Source organism: Gorilla gorilla, chromosome 2, assembly GCF_029281585.2.
Source record: "Gorilla gorilla gorilla isolate KB3781 chromosome 2, NHGRI_mGorGor1-v2.1_pri, whole genome shotgun sequence".
Classification (NCBI taxonomy): Eukaryota; Metazoa; Chordata; class Mammalia; order Primates; family Hominidae; genus Gorilla; species Gorilla gorilla.
The window spans coordinates 29,291,130-29,312,062 of record NC_086017.1 but is presented as its reverse complement, the minus strand read 5'-3'; the positions used below and the strand labels follow the sequence as shown (position 1 = coordinate 29,312,062).

At 36.0% G+C, this 20,933-nt stretch overlaps 1 protein-coding gene across 2 annotated transcripts in view; it reads right to left on the bottom strand.

The window, feature by feature from the left end:
* Window positions 1–20,933, bottom strand: part of KCNH8 (potassium voltage-gated channel subfamily H member 8) — a 393,213-nt gene that overhangs the window by 70,966 nt on the left and 301,314 nt on the right. For both annotated transcript variants that reach the window (XM_019024893.4, XM_055383259.2), the window contains 3 exons: window positions 19,778–19,977; window positions 18,674–18,923; window positions 13,121–13,335 (listed from right to left, as the gene is read on the bottom strand). In XM_019024893.4, the coding sequence (XP_018880438.1) occupies window positions 13,121–13,335; window positions 18,674–18,923; window positions 19,778–19,977 (665 nt within the window). The remainder of the gene's footprint in view (window positions 1–13,120; window positions 13,336–18,673; window positions 18,924–19,777; window positions 19,978–20,933) is intronic.

Here is a 20,933-nt window from a genome sequence, read left to right as displayed (position 1 = left end):
TTAACAGGATTCCCAGGATGGCCCTTTTGTAATGTCTCACAGTAGTTCTATCCTAAAATAAGAATTAAAAAAAAATTAAATATAATTTGAGAAAGGGTGAAAGTAACTACTTTGATTTACGGAGTATCAAGCTTTCATTTCTCTGAGGTAGGAGTCTAGAACTTCAGGGTTAAAAGGGAACATGACCTTGGACTCCAGTGGAGTCCAGTAGAGTCCAGTCCTCACTGAGAAAACAATGAAGATGGGAAGAAGGTGGATAATAATAAAGGGAATGAAGCTGTCATCTTAGGCAATCACTAAGAAGAGAAGGGGCACTGAGAGTCATTTTGCTGCAGTCAGGAAGTAGGATGTATTAACAGGTGCAAGAAATCCAAATTGATCTTTATTTCCTCAAATACCATGAACATAAAACAAAACTAGGCTCGGGAGATGCTAATCAAAACACGATCTCTTCCTTCAAGATACTATGTTTGCCACAATCACTTCTGAATCTACTGAAAGACATCAGTAGGAGGAAAGTTTCAGAATATAAAAAACATACTGTGACGGATGCCTGTAATCCCAGCTACTTGGGAGGCTGAGGCAGGAGAATCACTTGAACCCCGGAGGCAGAGGTTGCAGTGAGCCGAGATCGCGCCACTGCATTCCAGCCCGGGCAATGCTGCGAGACTCCATCTCAAAAACAAAAAACAACAACAGCAACAACAAAAAAACATACTGGATCCAAGTACAATTCCCAGGCCATTACTTAATGAGCTTTTCCTATCTAACATTTTCTTAAGCAGCATAAAAGTGTAAAACAGTTCACTGCAAGATATTTCATGGAAGTGTTTTTGCTTCCTGAGGGAGAGTATTTTAAAGTACACAACTGACAAAACACTTGTTGGGCCTGAGATAACAAGGAAAGCTGACATGGTAAAATGACATGCGAGTCCTTTAGTATGCAATTTTCTAAGAACAATTATCTCAGAAAAGTGAAGAATTAATTATGTTCTGTTATTATGCAGGACTCTGCTAGCAGATGCACACCTACACACAGGCTACTTTTGAAGAATTAAGTATCTGGGCTGTCAGATATGATTTAAAAAATTATTAATATTCGATAAATCATTTTCAAGAAAATTGCTTCTAAGCAGCCCAATTTTATTTCAGACTGAAATGGGGACTAAATTTAAAATAAGTCTCTTCTTGGAATAGCTCCCTTTTCAGTACATTCTTGAATTGAATTAAATCGTAATATAGTCACATAGGCATCAAGAGATGTTTGCAAATCAAAAACTTCATTCGAAAGATCTAGTCAGGCTTGTTTTTATCTAAGGAAGGAATCATGAAGTCGAATCTCATGGATATAGCACAGCTTAATTACACAAGAAATTGCCCAGTGCCAAGAGGTTCAAGTAGACGTAACTCAATAGTTCATGGAAATTAGATGTAGAAAATGGGCGCATTAGCTGAGATTTGCAGGCAGATCTTTTATTTTAACCCTACTTACTATATCAAACCACCTGGAGAAATATTACTCAGATTGCAATCTTTATTTTTCCCCTATTATTCAGCTTAAATTCCTCATGTTGCTTTTGAAAATCTCTTTTCCTGAACTTAGGGGAAGTGAAAAATGTTGTTATTCAATTTAGCCGTTCTTTCAATTTGTTCTTTCAAATCCTAGTATTGATACTTTTTTTGGCTTTGCTATGTCTAACAGATATAATCCTAAATTGTTTTTTGCTTCTCATTTTAGACTCTACTTACTGGCCATAGAGGCCACTGTCTTCAGGACTTTCTTCATTTTCTTAAAACTTAACATTAGTTCCAGGCACCAAAGTAAACTTATTGACATTTGTTCATTCATTCATTGAATATGTATTAAATGTTGACTCTGCATTAGGCTCTGACCTAGGCACTGGGGCTATAGTATAGAACAAGACAAAGGTTTCATAAAATAGGTTTTGGTAGGAGAAATTAATCATGAGCAAGAAAATATACAAATTAAAATAATATTAGATCCTGCTAAATGCCATGAAAAAAGACAAACAAGGTGATATAACAGAGGATAGCTGGGAGAGGGCAAACTCCAGAGCAGACTGTCAGGTAAGGGCAGAGGAGTAGCACAACAGGAAGAAAGAAGATCAAATGCAAAGGCCCTGAGGCAGCAGAGGTGGGGAGGAGGGGAGGGAGGGAGTGAGGTGGGTGGAGCCTGCCTCCCTAAGGAAGGGAAAGCAGGCCAGTTTGCTGGAGTGTAATGCTGGAGGCAAGATGGCATCAGATGACTTTGAAAGGCAGGCTGGGGAAGGAAGGCTTAGAACCTTGAAAGTTATGATAAAAAGTCTGGATGTTACTACCAGCCCATGGGGATCTATTTCAAGCAGCAAAATGACACAGTTTGATTTATATTTTACAAAGATTACTCCTGTAGCCTTGAGGTCATAAGAGGATACAAGTGGAGGCAGGGAGAATCACTATATTGAATCTCATTTGTCATGGTCAGGTAGGTATGTTTCAGCTCCCACTCCCACCATGCCCCCCGTGCTCCCACAAACACATTCTTCCCTGCCCCCATGGGCTACTGAAGGCAAGTTGACTCATACATTAGAGTTCAGCTTATTCCTGACAAAGGAAACACATACTTTGTACAGCTGGTGAATATAACTGTACCCAAGTTGCATGACTGTCATAAAGATTTCACCAGATAATGCATACACAGTGTCTATCACAGAGAAAGCAATCAGAAATGGCAGCTGTTAATGATGTTTATCCCATGCCGTCTTTGCAGGTTGCTTGGTTATATATTTGTGTGTGTGCACGTGTGTGTGCACGTGTGTGTGTATGTCTACTTATACATGAATCTGCGAAAGGACAAGGGCCACTATATTTCCCTCAGGATATTTTAACATGTATATTTTTAATTGGAATTTTATGGACTCTCTATATGATATTGAAAGGGTCAATGAATCCCCTGAAACTGAGTTATGATACAGGCATACCTCAGACCACTTCCAAACCACTACAATAAAGTTACTATCTCAGTAAAGTGAGTCATATGAAATTTTTGTTTTCCAGTGGATATAAAAGTCATGTTTACATTATACTGTAGTCTATTAAGTGTGCATTAATAGACTTATGTATGTCTAAAAACAACATACATATCTTAATTAAAAATATTTTATTGGCCGGGCGCAGTGGCTCACGCCTGTAATCCCAGTACTTTGGGAAGCTGAGGCAGGCAGATCACCTGAGGTAGGGAGTTCGAGACCAGCCTGACCAACATGGAGAAACCCCATCTCTACTAAAAATACAAAATTAGCCAGGCATGGTGGCACATGCCTGTAATCCCAGCTACTCAGGAGGCTGAGGCAGGAGAATCGCTTGAACCAGGGAGATGGATCTCGGTAAGCCGAGATCGTGTCATTGCACTCCAGCCTGGGCAGCAAGAGCGAGACTTCATCTAAAAAAAAAAAAAAAAAATGTATTGCTACAAAATGTTAACAATCATCTGAGTCTGCAGTATGTTGTAATCTCTTTGTTGGTGAAGGGTTTTGCTTTGATGTTGATGGCTGCTGACTAATCAGGGTGGTGGCTGCTGAAGGCTGGGGTGGCTGCGGCAATTTCTGAAAATAAAACAACAGTGAAGTTTGTGACATCAATTGGACTATTCCTTTCATGAGTGATTTCTTTGTACCATACGGTACAGTTTGATAGCATTTTACCCACAGTAGAACTTCTTTTGAAATTGGAGTCAAGCCTTTCAAACCTTGCCACTGCTTTATAAACTAAGTTCATGTAATATTCTAAATCCTTTGTTGTCATTTCAATAATGTTCGCAACATCTTCACCATGAGTAGATTCCATCTCAAGAAACCACTTCACTCATTCATAAGAAGCAACTCCTGGCTGGGTATGGTGGCTAACACCTGTAATCCCAACACTTTGGGAGGCTGAGGCAGGAGGATTGCTTGAGCCCAGGGGTTTGAGACCAGCCTAAACAATATAGCGAGACCTCATCTCTACAAATATAAAAAAGAATTAGCCAGGTGTGGTGGTGCATGCCCGTGCATGGGAGGCTGAGGTTGGAGGATCTCTTGGGCCCAGGAGGTCAAGGCTCCAATGAGCTGTGATCATGCCACTGCACTCCAGCCTGTGCAACAGAGTGAGGCCCTATCTCAATAAATAAATAAATAAATAAATAAATAAAATAAAATAAAGAAGCAACTTCTTATATGTTAAAGTTTTATCATAAAATTGCAGCAATTCAGTCACATCTTCAGGCTCCACTTCTAATTCTAGTTCTTTTGCTATCTCCACCAAATCTGCACTGACTTCCTTCATTTAAGTTTGGAACCCCTCAGTCATCCATGAGGATTAAAGTCAACTTCTTCCAAACTCCTGTTACTGTTGATATTTGGACCTCCTCCCAGGAATCACACATATTCTTAATGGCATCTAGAATGCCAAAATTTTTCCAGAGTGTTTTCAACTTAATTCATCCAGATCCATCAAAGAAATCACTATCTATGGCAGCTATAGCTTTCCAAAATATATTTCTTCAATAATAAGACTTGAAAGTTGAAGTTACACCTCATCTATGGGCTACAGAATAGATGTTGTGTTAGCAGGCATGAGAACTGCATTAATATCCTTTCATATCTCCATCAGAGCTCTTGGGTAACAAGGTACACTGTCAATGAATGAGCAGTAATATTTTGAAAGGAATCTTTTATTCTGAGCACTAGGTCTCAACAGTGGGCTTAAAATATTCAGTAAACCATACTGTAAACAGATGTACTACATCTAGGCTTTGTTGTTCCATTTATAGAGTACAGGCAGAAAAGATTTAGCATACTTCTTAAGGGCCCTAGGATTTCTGGAATGACAAATGAGCATTAGCCTCAACTTAAAGTCACCAGCTGCATTAGCTCCTAATGAGAATCCGTCTGTCCTTTGAAGATTTGAAGCCAGGCACTGACTTCTCTAGCTATGAAATTCCTAGATGGCATCTTCTTCCTTAAGTTGACAAGTAAAACTTATGAATTGCTAAAGATTTCTCCAGCATTATTGAAATATGGAGAAGCAGAATAAAAGAAAAGAAAATCTTCTAAGTAATGCCTTCAAAACTTTTCTTGAGTTACCTATTCATATTTCCTTTTAATTATTTTGGCATCTTGGGTGCTGTTTCTGCTAATCTCAATTACTTATCTTGATACTAATCATATCATTCTCACTATAATTTATTAAATTATTTTACTATGAGCAATAGAGTAGATGATGATGTCATTTACTAACTTAGGTAAAAGACTGAGGAGGGAAGAGGTGTACAAGAAGTAAATGATCAAACTGTTGGCCATTTGGATATGCCATTTGGATAATGGCAAGTGGCCATTTGGATATCAGCCACTTGAAAAGTGCCCGATCATTTTCCTCATTTTAAAAACTGAAGTATATGTCTTTTTCTTACTTATTTTTAGGAGTTTTAATACATTCGGGATATTCTTTCTTTTTCAAATATATGTGATGCAAATATCTTCTCTCATTCTTCAGCTTCCCTTTTTATTCTGTTACTGGTGTCTTTTGATGAATAAAAGTTCTTCATTTTAGTAAATTTCTCTTTCCTTTGTTGTTATTACAGTCCATGTCCTCCTCAAGAAATATTTGCTATTCCAAGGTCATAATGATATTCTGCAATGTTTTCTTCTAGAAACTTTATTGTTTTTTCTTTCGTTTAGGTCTGCAATCCATCTGGAATTGAGTTTTAAGTATCTCATGGGCCAACTTTTAGGCCAAGGTTTATTTTCTTCCATATAAGCTTTAAGTTAATACATCATCATTAACTGATAGTCTAAACTGCCATTTTTTTCACTATAGCAACTTGTGATAAATCAGGTGACCATAAAGTGTGGGCCTGTTTGTGGAGCCTGCTCTATTGAAATTGTACAGCCTTGCATTCATACCTCTTTGGCTGAATTACTGTAGGTTTAGTTTCTAAAGTTTTGTTAGTGTGACAGCATAAATCCTCAAATTTTGTTCTTCTTCTGGACTGTCTTAGGTATTGACAGTCTTTGGTATTTCAATGTATAGAAATTCCTCTGGTATTTTAGTTTATAATTAGCTTATGAAATTGTACACTGATTTGAGTACATTTTAATTTACGCAAGTGGTATTGTTTTAGATATCATTCTGTTTCTTATCTTGTCAATAAATCCTACATTTTACATACTTACATATACTGTCACTGCTATACAGAATTCTGTTATGCACCATATTTTATTGAACCTGGTCTTCCAGTGAATACCCAGGTTGCTTTTAACTCTTGTCCACAATAAGCAGAGCTACAATGAACATCCCCATACAATCCCCGTTATAGACCTGTATGAAAAATTTTTGGATACACTTTGAAATTGAGAGGTCATAGGCTGTATATATATTTAAATGGACTAAGTAGTGACATATTTTTCTGCAAAATGGATACACAAGACTATATTCTCCATCAATAACTGCATAAGTTCCTATACACTTTTATTAATCTTCTCCATAAGGTTGGTATTCTAAGAATTTAAAAGTTTACGCCTTTGTTTTTTATTTTTATTTTTATATTTCTAATGTTTTTGAGCATATTTTTTATCTGCTTGTTGTCTTTTGTGGTTCTTCATCTACACATTGCCTGTACATATATTTTGCCCATTTTTCTAACAGTAATACTTTTTACTTTTTGACCAAACCCTTATGGGTTTAGACATTATGGATATATTCTTCCATTTTGTCCTCTATTAACTTTATGCATACTACTAGTATGAAACTTTTGCATTCAATTATGTTTATTTATATTTGTGTTAATGCATAGGACTACTCTGAAACTTTTGCAATGAATTATCATTATATAGGTACAGTGGTCCCTTAGTATCTGAGAGACTGGTTCCAGGACATCCTGCAGATATGAAAATCCTCAGATGCTCTAAGCCCTGATATAAAATGGCATAGTATAACCTATGCACATCCTCCTGTATACTCTAAATCATCTCTAGATTACTTATAATACCTAATACAATGTAAATTCTATGTAAATAGTTGTTATACTGTATTGTTTAGGGAGTTATGATAAGAAAAAAAGTGTGTACATATTTAGTACAGACACCACTTTTTGATGATTTTGATTGGTGGTTGGTTGAATCCCACACATCTATCTTTGACAAACCTGATCTTTGACAAACCTGACAAAAACAAATGGGGAAAGGATTCCCTATTTAATAAATGGTGCTGGGAAAACTGGCTAGCCATATGAGAAACTGGATCCCTTCCTTACACCTTATACAAAAATTAATTCAAGATGGATTAAAGACTTAAATGTTAGACCTAAAACCATAAAAACCCTAGAAGAAAACCTAGGGAATACCATTCAGGACATAAGCATGGGCAAAGCCTTCATGACTAAAAGACCAAAAGCAATGGCAACAAAAGCCAAAATTGACAAATGGGATCTAATTAAACTAGAGAGCTTCCACACAGCAAAAAAAACTACCATCAGAGTGAACAGGCAACCTATAGAATGGGAGAACATTTCTGCCATCTACCCACCTGACAAAGGGCTAATACCCGGAATCTACAAAGAACTTAAACAAATTTACAAGAAAAAAACAACCCCATCAAAAAGTGGGTGAAGAATATGAACAGACACTTCTGAAAAGAAGACACTTATGCAGCCAACAGACACATGAAGAAATGCTCATCATCACTGGTCATCAGAGAAAGCAAATCAAAACCACAATGAGATACCATCTCACACCAGTTAGAATGGCAATCATTAAAAAGTCAGGAAACAACAGATGTTGGAGAGGATATGGAGAAATAGGAACACTTTTACACTGTTGGTGTGACTGTAAACTAGTTCAACCATTGTGGAAGACAGTGTGGCGATTCCTCAAGGATCTAGAACCAGAGATACCATTTGACCCAGTGATCCCATTACTGGGTATATATCCAAAGGATTATAAATCATACTGCCATAAAGACACCTGCACACATATGTTTATTGTGGCACTATTCACAATAGCAAAGACTTGGAACCAACCCAAATGTCCAACAATGATAGACTGGATTAAGAAAATGTGGCACATATACACCATGGAATAATATGCAGCCATAAAAAAGGATGAGTTAATGTCCTTTGTAGGGACATGGATGAAGCTGGAAACCATCATTCTGAGCAAACTATCACAAGGACACTCATAGGTAGGAATTGAACAATGAGAACACTTGGACACAGGGCGGGGAACATCACACCCTGGGGCCTGTTGTGGGGTGGTTGGGAGGGGGAGGGATAACATTAGGAGAAATACCTAATGTAAATGACAAGTTAATGGATGCGGCAAACCAACATGGCACATGTATACCTATGTAACAAACCTGCACGTTGTGCACATGTACCCTAGAACTTAAAGTATAATAACAAAGAAACAAAAAACATGGCAGAGTGGCAACATGACTTTTAAAAATAAGGATGTATAGATAAGTTACATTTATGTTGTGTACATTTCCATTTTGCAAATGTTCCTCCTCCCACAACCCATCACTTAAATTTCCACAAAGCCTTTAACCACAGAAAATCCTGTGTGACTGGATATTTTTGGTTTTGTCTGTGAAAATCAAGGAAAGGGGCTTGCTTCTACAGTTAGTCTGACACCAGAGTAGAGAACAGGAATCCATAATGTAATCATCAGAATACAAGTTCCCCTGAAAGTCACAGCATGCTTGGGGAGTGCACAAGACTTTTCCCCTAGGTACAAACTTATAGAAAGAGAGGTCCAAACTTATCTAGCCCTTAGAGGGCATAGTATCCCCTAGACTCTCAGTTATATATAAATAGAAGTTTTGAGGGATAAAACATCCGGAAGTATAAAACAATGAAGGTCCCATCTGCCTTTAAAATGTAACTCATAAGGAGTCCTCTTTGAAAAGAAGCACTACTTTTGGTTCCAGCCATAATGAAGTAACTTATATTGAACTAACCCTCCAATCAAAAGTAATTATCAGACTGGATAAAATTAGTAAAATAACTGTGCATTAGTCTGTTCTCATGCCACTAATAAAAACATACCTGAGACTGGGTAATTTATAAAGGAATTAAGTTTAATTAAGTCACAGTTCAGCATGGCTGGGGAGGTCTCAGAAAACTTACAATCATGGCAGAAGGGGAAGCAAACACGTCCTTCTTTACATGGCAGCAGGGAGAGGAAGAATGAGTGTCCAGTGAAAGGGGAAGCCCCTTATGAAACCATCAGATCTTATGAGAATTAACTCACTATCACAAGAACAGGATGAGCGAAACTGCCCCCATGATTCAATTATCTCCACCTGGTCCTTCCCATGATATGTGGGGATTATGGGAACTACAATTCAAGATGAGATACACAGTCAAACCATATGAAACTTCTTGAAGGAATTTGAGAGAAATCAACTTTAAGACTTGAAGGACGTGATCCCTAAGAAAAGAGAAGTGCACCAATGAGAGCATCACATTTGGCTAGGAATTTTTCTGCAGGCATTTGCTATTTCATTGTAAGATAGAATAGAAGAGATGAGAAAGGACCATCCTTACCAGCTAAGGAGACAGAGAAGTTCAGGTAAACCAAAGCATAAGGGATTTGAGGAATATAAGACCAGAGAGAAGTAAACTGCATTGATGTTCCCTTTAAGGCATTAGCCAACTCCTAACTTGAACAGCAAGGGGTAGTACTCTAAGAAACAGATTAAAATAGCACCTAGAAGGCTAAATTACAGGATAGAGATTTCAGCAGTCACGTGGTGTCGGGGAGATGGAGGCTGGAGCTCAAGCTCTGCTAAATAGGAAGAGCCTTGGTAAACATGCTATGGTTTGAGCTGAGACTCCAGAAAAGCTGTTTTAGGAGTAAAGGCTAGACCTCAGGATTGAGGGCAAAATTGAAATATGCCAGCTTAACAAAGCCTAAAATAAACTATGGTCAGCATTAAGTTGGTTTGCTGATACTGTTTGCCTGTGAAAAGAAAATCTTATTTTGAGGAAAATGACATGAACAATCTTTAATAAGCAACATCTATATTTAAACAAAATTCTGACACCCGCTTTTCCTTTTTTAAAATGAGAACTAAATGACCAAAAAAGAACAAATCACAGACAGAGAGAGAGAGACAGAAAAAGAGAAAAATAACAGACAATGGAAATAATTCCAGAGATAATTCAGGTATACAGGGATTTTTAAATTACTATAATTAATGTTCTAGAAGATAGAAAAAGAATCATGAAAATTTTATCAAAGATAAAAATTCCTTTTCCACATGCAGAAGAATAAAATTAGATCTTTATGTTACACCATATACAAACAAATTCAAAATGAATAAAGACTTAAATGTAAGAACTGAAATTATGTAACTCTAAAAGAAAACATAGGGGAAAGCTCCATGACATTGGTCTGGACAATGATGTTTTTGGATATGACTCCAAAGCACAGGCAACAAAAGCAAAAACAGATAAATTGAATTATATCAAATTAAAAAGCTCTGCACAGAAAAGGAACAATCAACAGAATCAAGAGACAATCTACAGAATGGGAGAAAATATTTGCAAATCATACATCTGATAAGGAGTTAATATGCAAAATACATAAACTCAACTCAGTAACAACAATAAATACATAAACAACTCAATAACAAGAAAGTAAATAACCTGATTTTTAAAACAGATGAATGACCAGAATGAACTTTTCTCAGAAAAAGACATACAAAAGGCCAACAGTTATATGAAAATATGCTCAATATTGCTAATCATTAGGAAAATGCAAATTAAAACCACACCTATTAGAAGGGCTATTTTTAAAAAAACAACAACAAAGAAATTTTGGCAAGGATGTGAAAAAAAAGGAACCCCTGCACACTGTTGGTGCAAATGTAAATCATTATAGCCACTATGGAAAACAGTAGGGAAGTTCTTTAAAAAAATTAAAAATAGAAGTACCATATGATCTGGAAGTCCTAATACTGGGTATATATCCAAAGGAATGAAATCAGTATCTTAAAGAGATATATGCACTCCCATTTTCATTGCGGCATTATTCATAATAGCCAAGATACAGAATTAACCTAAGTGTCCAACAACAGACAAATGAATAAAGAAAATGTGGTATACATACACAATGAAATACTATTCAGCCTTAAAAAAGAAGATAATCCTGTCATTTGCCACAACATGGATGAAACTGGAGGTCATTATGCTTAGTGAAATATGCCAGGTATAGAAAGACAAATACTACATGATCTCATTTATATACTGAATCTAAAATACCTTGAACTCAAAGAAGCAGAGAGTACAATGATGGTTACCATGAGCTGGGGCTGGAGGTCCAGAAGAGATTAGAAAGACGTTGCTTAAAGGATACAGAGTTTAAGTTAGGAGAAATAAGTTCAAGAGATCTGTTGTACAACATGGTGACTCTAGTTAATAACGATGTATTGTACACTTGAAAATTGCTAAGGGAGGAGATTTTAAGTGTTCTCACCACAAATAAATGATAAACGTGAGGAAATGCATACATTAATTAGCGTGATTTAGCCATTCCAAAATGTATACATATTTGAAAACATCATTTTGTATGCCACGAATTTTTTAAAAAGATAAGGATCCTTAATAAGTCAAATGAAATAAAATAGAGATTGAGATCCAATATTTCCCACTTTCTATGCTGAGGAATATTAGCGATTTTTCTCTCTTTGCTAATTTTTTCTTCTCTTTGATTACTTCCACCCCCTAACTCACCTTTGATTTTCAAAACAATTGTCATTTTATGCTGTCATGGTGAGCACAAAAGACACCTGTAGTTTTAAAATTCAATCTACTGATTTTTTTTTAAAAGACATGAAAAGGATTTCAAGATGAGGCAACATATTTAACAGAAACAATATATGTTTTAAACTTGATACCTATGTTGAAACTCTGACCCAGCCACCTGCAAGTATGTGTGAACATACACACGTGATTTAACCATTCTGAATTTGTTTTCTCTTCCATAAAAATAGATCAAGACTTACCTTAAAGATTTGTCTTAAGCAAGAAATGAGATGCTTTACATAGGTAGAGTGCTTAACACATAAAACATAGCCAGTAAATGTTGGTACCTACTCTGCTGTTTGCTATCAACAATGGAGAGAAGCATATATGCAAAACTGGTCATCCTGAACCTCATAATGGGATATTATCTACATACTTACTGTCATTAGATAGCCCCAACCAAGATAAAATAATACACAATTTAAGTTTTCTTTCTACCTTTCAAAGCAGAGAATATTAATGATTGACATGAATATCTGCACAATATGGGTTGGTCAAAACCATAGCTTCTTAAGTACATAGGAAAAAAATCAAGAGTTACAAATATCTGGGACAAAGCTCAAGACAGCATATAAAGGCTTGTTGTTACACAATGCTATGCATGCCTTGGCTTGCCTTTCAATAATCATTCCTATTAAATCATGTGTCTCTCTGAGACATCTAATGAAGTCATGTTCACGATCGGCTTAATCACAGGATGCAGTATAGTACATATTTTGACAGGAAAGCTGTTTGTCTAATACGAAACTTGCAGCAAATATATAATTGCATAAAATGTTCATTATGCTTTCAGTGTGACAATCCTTCGCTTGAATCCTTTTATGCATATTTACTCACTTTAAGATAGACTGTTTTGTGTACCATTAAATAAAAGATTATTTTTAAGCAAAATCTATGTCAAGCAATTGGAGTAGTGAACAATTACAAACACAGCAAACTGAACCATATACTTCATCTGGAAATCTTTAAATTCTGGAGAAATCACACATCTCTACCTAATGTTATATATAACTGAAATGGATTGTAGTTTTAAGCATATGAAAAGAAACTGAGTTGAGAAGTCATTCATGAAAAATATTTTCCTAGAATGTTAATAACAAACTCTAGGTTTGGCTTCTAGCTAATTATTTAATTGCTTAACTGGTGGCTGAATATTCACGTCTTAGATATTCAGAGACTTTTTAAGGTGAGGTCATGACATCTGCCTTTACTGTTACAAATGATCTCCAGGCCCAATGTTATTAGGTCTCAGCACTAATTAGAAATGAGACTTACATCACTCTCATGACCTTCTCGGAGGTTGTATGTGAGGTCATGCTGAATGTCTTCCACGAATTTGTGAGCATATTCTGGGTAAAGGTCTAGCACTTCAAAGAGTCCTTTGAGGATGATGCACTGGAGATCACAGTAGGTTAAAGCCTTTACATCTGCATTGGTCTTGATCACTTGGTCCTTAATTGATAGATTTGCTCCAATTAAATCTCCTTTCCCTAGAAAGAGAGAGAGAGATCATTTTCAAAAAAAAAAAAAAGCAAGCTTAGGACTGATAACCTCATTTGATTTACAGGCTTCATTTTTCAGTGAGATTACACTGAAAAGAGAAGAATGTTTACCTTGGGGCAGGGCTTTTCAACTTTGGCATACAATAGCATCGTATTGGGCTTTAGCTTTTATTTGTTTTATGGCCATTATGCTCAATTTCATAAAGAACCAACAACTAACAAATTTTAACTAACAACAACAAGCAGCAAGCAAGCTATATCTTTGGAATGTTATTATGACAAATGGCCTCTACTTCCCATTCAACAATTTTTTTAACTTTTAAATTTTTTATTGTACCTGGCATTGTTAAAAATTTTTATTTTTTATTGTGCCCAGCATTTGTGGAAGCAAAGTCCCTGGTATGTAGCAGGCTTCAATACAAGTCTGTTTTATCAGATTTGACAGTAAAAGAAAACGTCAAATTGACTATGAATATCTGAGTTTTTCATAAATATGTATGTCAAATAAAAAATAGAGTTTTAAAATTATTAGATTACAACTAGGTATTATCTTCAAGTTAGTACTGGACTTAAACCTTGAAATTTAGCCTATTTTGGTAGAAGAAAAAGTAGACTAAATCTATATTTATAGACACTAGGAACAATACATAGCCACATGGTGTGGAAGAATTTAAGTCTGATTTATTGTTGTCAATATTGCTAAACTTGGAAATTTTGTTTCTTTTATATTTCATTAGAAATCTAACTTGCTGCTCAAAACTCAAAGTTGGATACTGATGCAGGATGTAAATATAGCCAAAATGTTTTGAATACAGCAAATTTTTAAATTTTGTATATTTGAGGAGAATTTATCATGATGCAGTCTCTTGCACAATAAGCATTAACATTCTCTGTTAAGCAACTAGTGTCTGCAATAACTTTCGGGTCATCATACTTTTCATACTTTGGGTTGCCATGGTATGGCTATTTCAGTCACAATGACATTAGCTATAAAAACAGCACCAACATCCTGCCAATCTTGGCATCCTAGAAAGAATTCCACTTTATTTATTCGTTCAATGAATATTTATGGAGAACTGACCACGCGTGCTGGACCTTGTATTGAGTCCTGGCAAGCAGGTACTGGTGAATACCATGTTGGTATTCACCTCATTACCTAAAACTACCTCACTAATTTTACAGTCTTGTGGCCTTCCTACTGTCTAGATTTAGGATCTTAAGTTTTTAAGTAACTTTGGGTCTCAGTATCCTTATTTCTAAAAGATGAGAAAGATTTCCTTGTGGGCTCCATTTTTCAGCATTATACTATTGATCTTTGCTAATCAGTTACTCTTTCATTGAAAAACATAAGGTGATGGGATGCATCTGCAAACCACCCAGGTTAGAGCTATAACTTACGTTTAGTTATAATTAGGCAGACTAATGTTCTGTGGAGAGTACATTTATTCAGGCTTTGCCATTTTCTTTTAAAACAATGAAGAAATTGGTGGGGGAAACACTATTACCTGGACATGAAATTGAGGTGTACAAGGCAAACAAATTCTAGCCCCATAACAAATTCCTGCCCCTACCCTTTCCAGGTATCAGATTAAGAAATGTCTGCACGTATTGACTGGACAAGAAAGTTGCTAGAACAAGTTTATGGTTGGACAGCTGTTGTGAGGAAGAAGAACATTAGTTTTTTTTCATTGGCAGAGTGAACATGTGCTAAATATCTACAGGTCAAGTATAATGTCATGTACTTGCTAAGTTTATCAAAGTATTATTGATTTGAATTAGCCCTATAAGGCAATATTGCTATAGGGAAAGTAAAATAATCAATCTTTATTGAAATAATGTTAATCACAGAAAGTAAATATTAATCATTTATTGTCTTTGTTGAGTTTAGTCCCAGTACCACATACCAGTGTTTAGAATGGTCATGCAGCAATTTGCACTTTTGATGTATACATGGTAGAAGCAAAGATGTGAAAATATTACCCATGTTAATCACAATTTATGGAGAAACTTGGGGCCAGGAGCAAAAGATAATGAATTAAGTCTTTCAGCCGTAAGTAGTTTTTAAAAAAACATAACAAGAGATATCCAATTGAATCATATTTGACTAGCAATGGAAGTTACATAGAAGCCACTAAATTTGTACTTATTGTGCTCTAGTGTCATGGATGATGCCTTCATATTCTATTCCTAAAACTGTTGCTAGCCACCAAAATTTAAAATACACCACAATTATAGAAAAATACACATTATGTCTGTTTAGAATGCTGCATTGTATTTGCTAACATGAATATCAAAACCATAAGATGCTAAAGAAAAAGTCTAGATGCCCTCTTAAAAACAGGCTGAATCATTAGGCAGGCTATAAAACGTTTAGTGGTACTAAGGAAAATCAATAAAAAATATTTTATGATTAAGGTTAAGTTTTTGAAACAAATTAAGAATAATTATTAATTCTAATTTAGAATCACAAGATGATAGGGTGACTGGCCTTTAACTTCCCAAACTTGAGAAGAGGCCAGGAAGAGTGTTAAATTCTCCCCTTAAGAAAGAAAACACACACACACACACACACACACACACACACACAGAAGCCTTACTCTAATATTGAGTTACTCTATTATTGAGCCTTACTTTAATATTGATACAGAAATGACCACATTAATAGTAAACTCTGAGTTGCTATTTCATGCCTTTCTATTGAGGAGAAAAACATAAGAGGATGAGACAAGAACTGAGTCACAAATTTGAAAGACAAACCCTACCTTTACTCTAAGTGGTAAACAAGTCAACATGAAGCTGTGAAAAGCATATGGGTCTTTCATCATTCACTACTGTCTATCTCTTCACCTTTAATTTTGAAAATAATCATACTGTCTTAGTCTATTCAGGTTGCCATACTGTAAACTGGGTAGCTTATAAACAAAAAAATTATTTCTCATAGTTCTGCAGGCTGGTGTTTGGTAAGGGCTCATTTTGTGATTCACAAATGGCACCTTTTCGTTGTGTCCGCACATGGGAGAAAGGGCAAGGTAGCTCTCTTGAGCCTATACTATAAAGACACGAATCCCATTCACGAGGGCTGTGCCCTCATCACCTATTCACCTCTTCAAGGCCCCACCCCTAATGCCATCATATTGGGGATTAGGTTTTGACATATCAATTTTGGGGGGACGCAGACATTCAGATCATAACCCACAAATAATAAATTGCATGATTTAAATTCAATAATGGGCATAAAACACCCAGCTTATATGAGGGATTCAATACATATTAGTTCTCTTTTTCTCTTCCAAAATATAATCTATTTTGAAGCTTAGTAGCCAGAATCCATTGATAGAAGGCCTACAATGATTATATAGAATAATGGTTTTTTAAAATTTGCATAAATTTAAAGGATACAAGTGCAGTTTTGTTACATAGATATATTGCCTAGTGGTGAAGTCTGGACTTTCAGTGTAACCATCACTTGAATGGTGTACATTGTATATTAATTTATTTTCATCCCTCACCCCCCTCCCCAAGTCTTCCACTTTTCCTGGTCTCCCGTGTCTATTATTCCACACTCTATGTCCATCTGTACACTTTATTTACCTCCCAATTATAAGTGAGAACATGTAGTATTTCACTTTCTTTTTCTGAGTTATTTTACTTAAGATAATGGCCTCCAGTTCAATCCATATTGCTGCAAAATATATGATTTCATTCTTCTTTATGGCTGAATAGTATTCCATTGCATATATGTACCACATTTTTAATCCATTCATCCAATGATGAACACTTAGGTTGATTCCATATTGTTGATATCATAAATAGTGCTGTGTAAACATATGAGTGCAGGGTTTTTTTAAAATTAGAAAAACAGATATTGTTTAGACATGGAAGGAATGCTGAATACAGAGTCCAAAGTCTTAGGTTAGCTTTGACTTTAGAAAAATCAGAGAAAATACCTTCACCATCTGTCTCTCTGTGTTGTAAAGGCTTAAATGAGACCTTGTGTGTGAACACACTTTGCAAGTAATTGTTTACAAATACAAGGTTCTTAAAAATTAAAAATAAAAAAGTACTGAATTCACCCACTTTTATTAGCACAAACTCTAAATATTGTGTTTTATATTGGTGTTTGAAATACATCCTGAATTCACCTGCCTCTCACCATCATTACTACCACCTTGGCTGGTCTCAGACCCCATTATATCTTCCACTTCAGTTTAATTTTCATGCAGGCAAGGATTTTGGCCATTTCTTTTTTGCTGCATTATCACTGTTTAGACCAGTACTGAATTCATTCATAAGTCCTCAATAAACATTAGGTGAATAAACAAACAAAAATTAGAGTGATTTTTTTTTTTGAGACGCTGTCTCTCTCTCTCTGCACTCAGGCTGGAGTTCAGTGGCGCTATCTTGGCTTACTGCACCCTCCACCTCTCGGACTCAAACGATCCTCCCATGTTAGCCTCCCAGGTAGCTGGAACTACAGGCTCCTGCCACCATGGCCAGCTAATTATTTGTATTTTTAGTAGAGACAGGGTCTGTCCATGTTGCCCAGGCTGGTCTTGAACTCATGGGCTCAAGCAATCCACCTGCCTCGTCTGCAAAAGCGCTAGGATTACAGGCATGAGCCACCGTGCCCAGCCTAGAGTGATTTTTAAAAGAGCCCTACATAAAATTGTAAATAAGATTTTCAATACATTAACTCTGCATGCCATTTTTGTCAACTGCCTTTTATATTTCAATGAAGACCAATTATGTATTGAGAGTCAACTCTGTGGCACAAAATTTTCACAATATATCTTGTAAGTTTTCTTTAAGGAAGTAAAAAGAGCCTATAGTCACCTTGACAGTATTAGGTTAATGACTGCTATGAGAGCTTTTTCTTGAAACATAGTCACCTTTCCTCTATTTCCAGTACAGGTACAATTTAATTTTTGTGTTCTCTGAATTAATTTTCCACAAAAATAAATGCCCTCTTAAAACTGAGCAGCTATTTCACCAGAAGGCAGTATATATCATGATTAATAGTTTGGCTTTAGGAATAAAAAATAACTGAGTTTATTTTCTTACTAGGTGATCTGGGCTAGTTAACTAAAGTACTATTTATTCATGTCTAAAATGGAGATAATATTTATACTACTGGATTTTTTTGCAAGAATTAAATAATATGTTGGATATAACACTTAGGCACACTAAACTCATATGAGGAATACTCCTGAGTTCATGTCTTCATCTGTTCTTTTCCTACTCTCAATAGCAGTTTTTTTCCCCATTTCATCTTCTTAATTTATGCTCCAGAGTCAAATTTCATACAAGTTTTTCAATTCAGACCTACCAAGAATAGCCAGCACCATGCTGTCTTTAAGAACTTCCATGGAGCCCGAGCATACAAAGTAGATGGCCTGCAAAGCATCCCCTTGACGCAGCAGATACTCCCCCGGAGCACAGAAAGAAGTTTTGATGTGTAGAGACAGAGACCTGAGGCAGCCCCGGCTGGCACATTCAAAAAGGGACAACTGTAAGATCTCCTTGTTCAAGTGCATAGTGATGTCAGAACGCAGTTCATCTGGAAAGTCTTTCAAAAGCTGTCAGAGAAGATGAAGGAGGAAATCAAATTGGGGTAAGTGTAGTCTAACTGATTTACTTTGCAAGACAGCAGGGATGCTCTTCCTACTGTCTCCTGCTGTTTGGCCATCCAGCATACAGAAGAGGAAATCTAAGTATGTATAATCCTGGAGAGATTTTTCAGCGACTGTGATTTCAATTATGTGCTACTGAATAATCAGCTGATAAGAAGTCTGGAGAAATAGAACAAATTAAAAAAGCCTCTAGCAGGAAAACATATAACTCATTGTGACTTCCTTCTCACAGAGAGTCCTAGTCAGGACAGAAGATATGGAATTTGGACCCACTGGTGATTATGCGAAGAGAGGAGAAACCAATTAATCACTACTAAAATGTTGGTTACAGGTTTGGCTGGTGGGTTGATGAAATGGTTCGTTGATTTATATAATACTGTTTTTATAGTGGCAGTCTGGGGTGTTTCTGGAAGTATAAAGATAACCCCTTTGATGGAATTTTTTAACTTTATTGATGTTAAGGGAAACAGAAACTTGATTAATATAATTATCCCAGATTACACTGTTAAATTATCGTAAGAATTGATTCCTTCGAAAAGAGACAATAAGAAGAAAAATAAATCCACCTGATTGAATAAGCAGCAAGTTAATATAAAACTTTGGTCAATCCAAATTGGCATTGTGAAAACACAAGCCAAAGCAAGTGAAAGAAGATGGATTGGGATTCATGAATAATTAAAAATGTAAAGGAATAAAGAAGTTGGTATGCTTTTCACTTCTGATACCTGCATTAGAACATCTTGCTTTTACCTTAGAATATGTGCTTTCTGCCTGAAAACAACATGAGAAATGAACATTACCTCATTTGAATCTATTCCATTGTTGACTGACCAGGTTGTTTGAAAATATTCGAGCATCCTCTGCTTGAGTTGTTGGGGCAAGTGATGGACACGGATGAAATCTTTCAGATCCTTAGTTCTAGTGTGATAGAGGGACCATCTGGAGTACATTCTCTGTATGATGGCTGTCACGTTTCCAAACACCAAGGCGTGCATCAAGGCTAGAAAGAACAACACAGTATATAATGGAAGAGAAATGAGACGTGAGGCCCACCACGTAAATCTAAATTTACAGTTTATCTTGGATCAGAGCAGAGTGTGGTTACATGGCCATGTTGATACAGCTATTTTGGTACAAGCATTTTGGTACAGACAGTGTGTCACAGGGTACATCCTGAAGCAGTCACTTTGATTCCATATGGCTTGATCAGAGTAAAAATATCTTTAAAAATACTCAATCATATGCAAAATAGGCCCCTTTGATTTACGTTTAACCTGCTAGCTGCCATTCTGGTTATGAGAAACTTATTTGAACTCGATTTGCATCTATATTATTTTAATAGTTATGTATAGTTTGATAGTTACAATAAAATAGTCTTCATTGATAGAAAAGCTATAAAGTTATAGTTTAATAATTACTTTTATAATAGTAATGAATGAAATAAATTTTTGAAATAAGTCTATTTTAACTAGTTAGCCTTTGTGGGAATTTTAGTCTCACCCCCTCAAAAAGCCATCATTTAAAATTCGTTTTAGAATATTAAATATGATACATTTATATTAATGCAGATATGGAGGAAGTTGTTAAAAATGTAACTGAGGATTTCTTGAGCAGTGTGAAGCTCCAATACCCAGCCCAACCCCAGCTCTGCAGTTATTTTAATTTTGAGGGAGATATTGGAAAATTTGAGACCATTCAAGAAACAAATGAATTCACAGAGAAAAAGAGGTATTCTGCTTAGAATCCTTGTTGCCACCATGAGATGCACCAGCAGGGTATATATATATATATATGGGACTCTTGTTTCAATGAGGTTTGTCAACCAGATAGTATTTAACCTCCAGTTTCTTGCTAAGCCTGCCCTTTGAGCCTGTCCCAAACCTACCATCAAAGTGTAATGACATGAACAATTTTGTTCACCAGAATTTGAGGGCATATGGAGATTTAGGGTGGGTA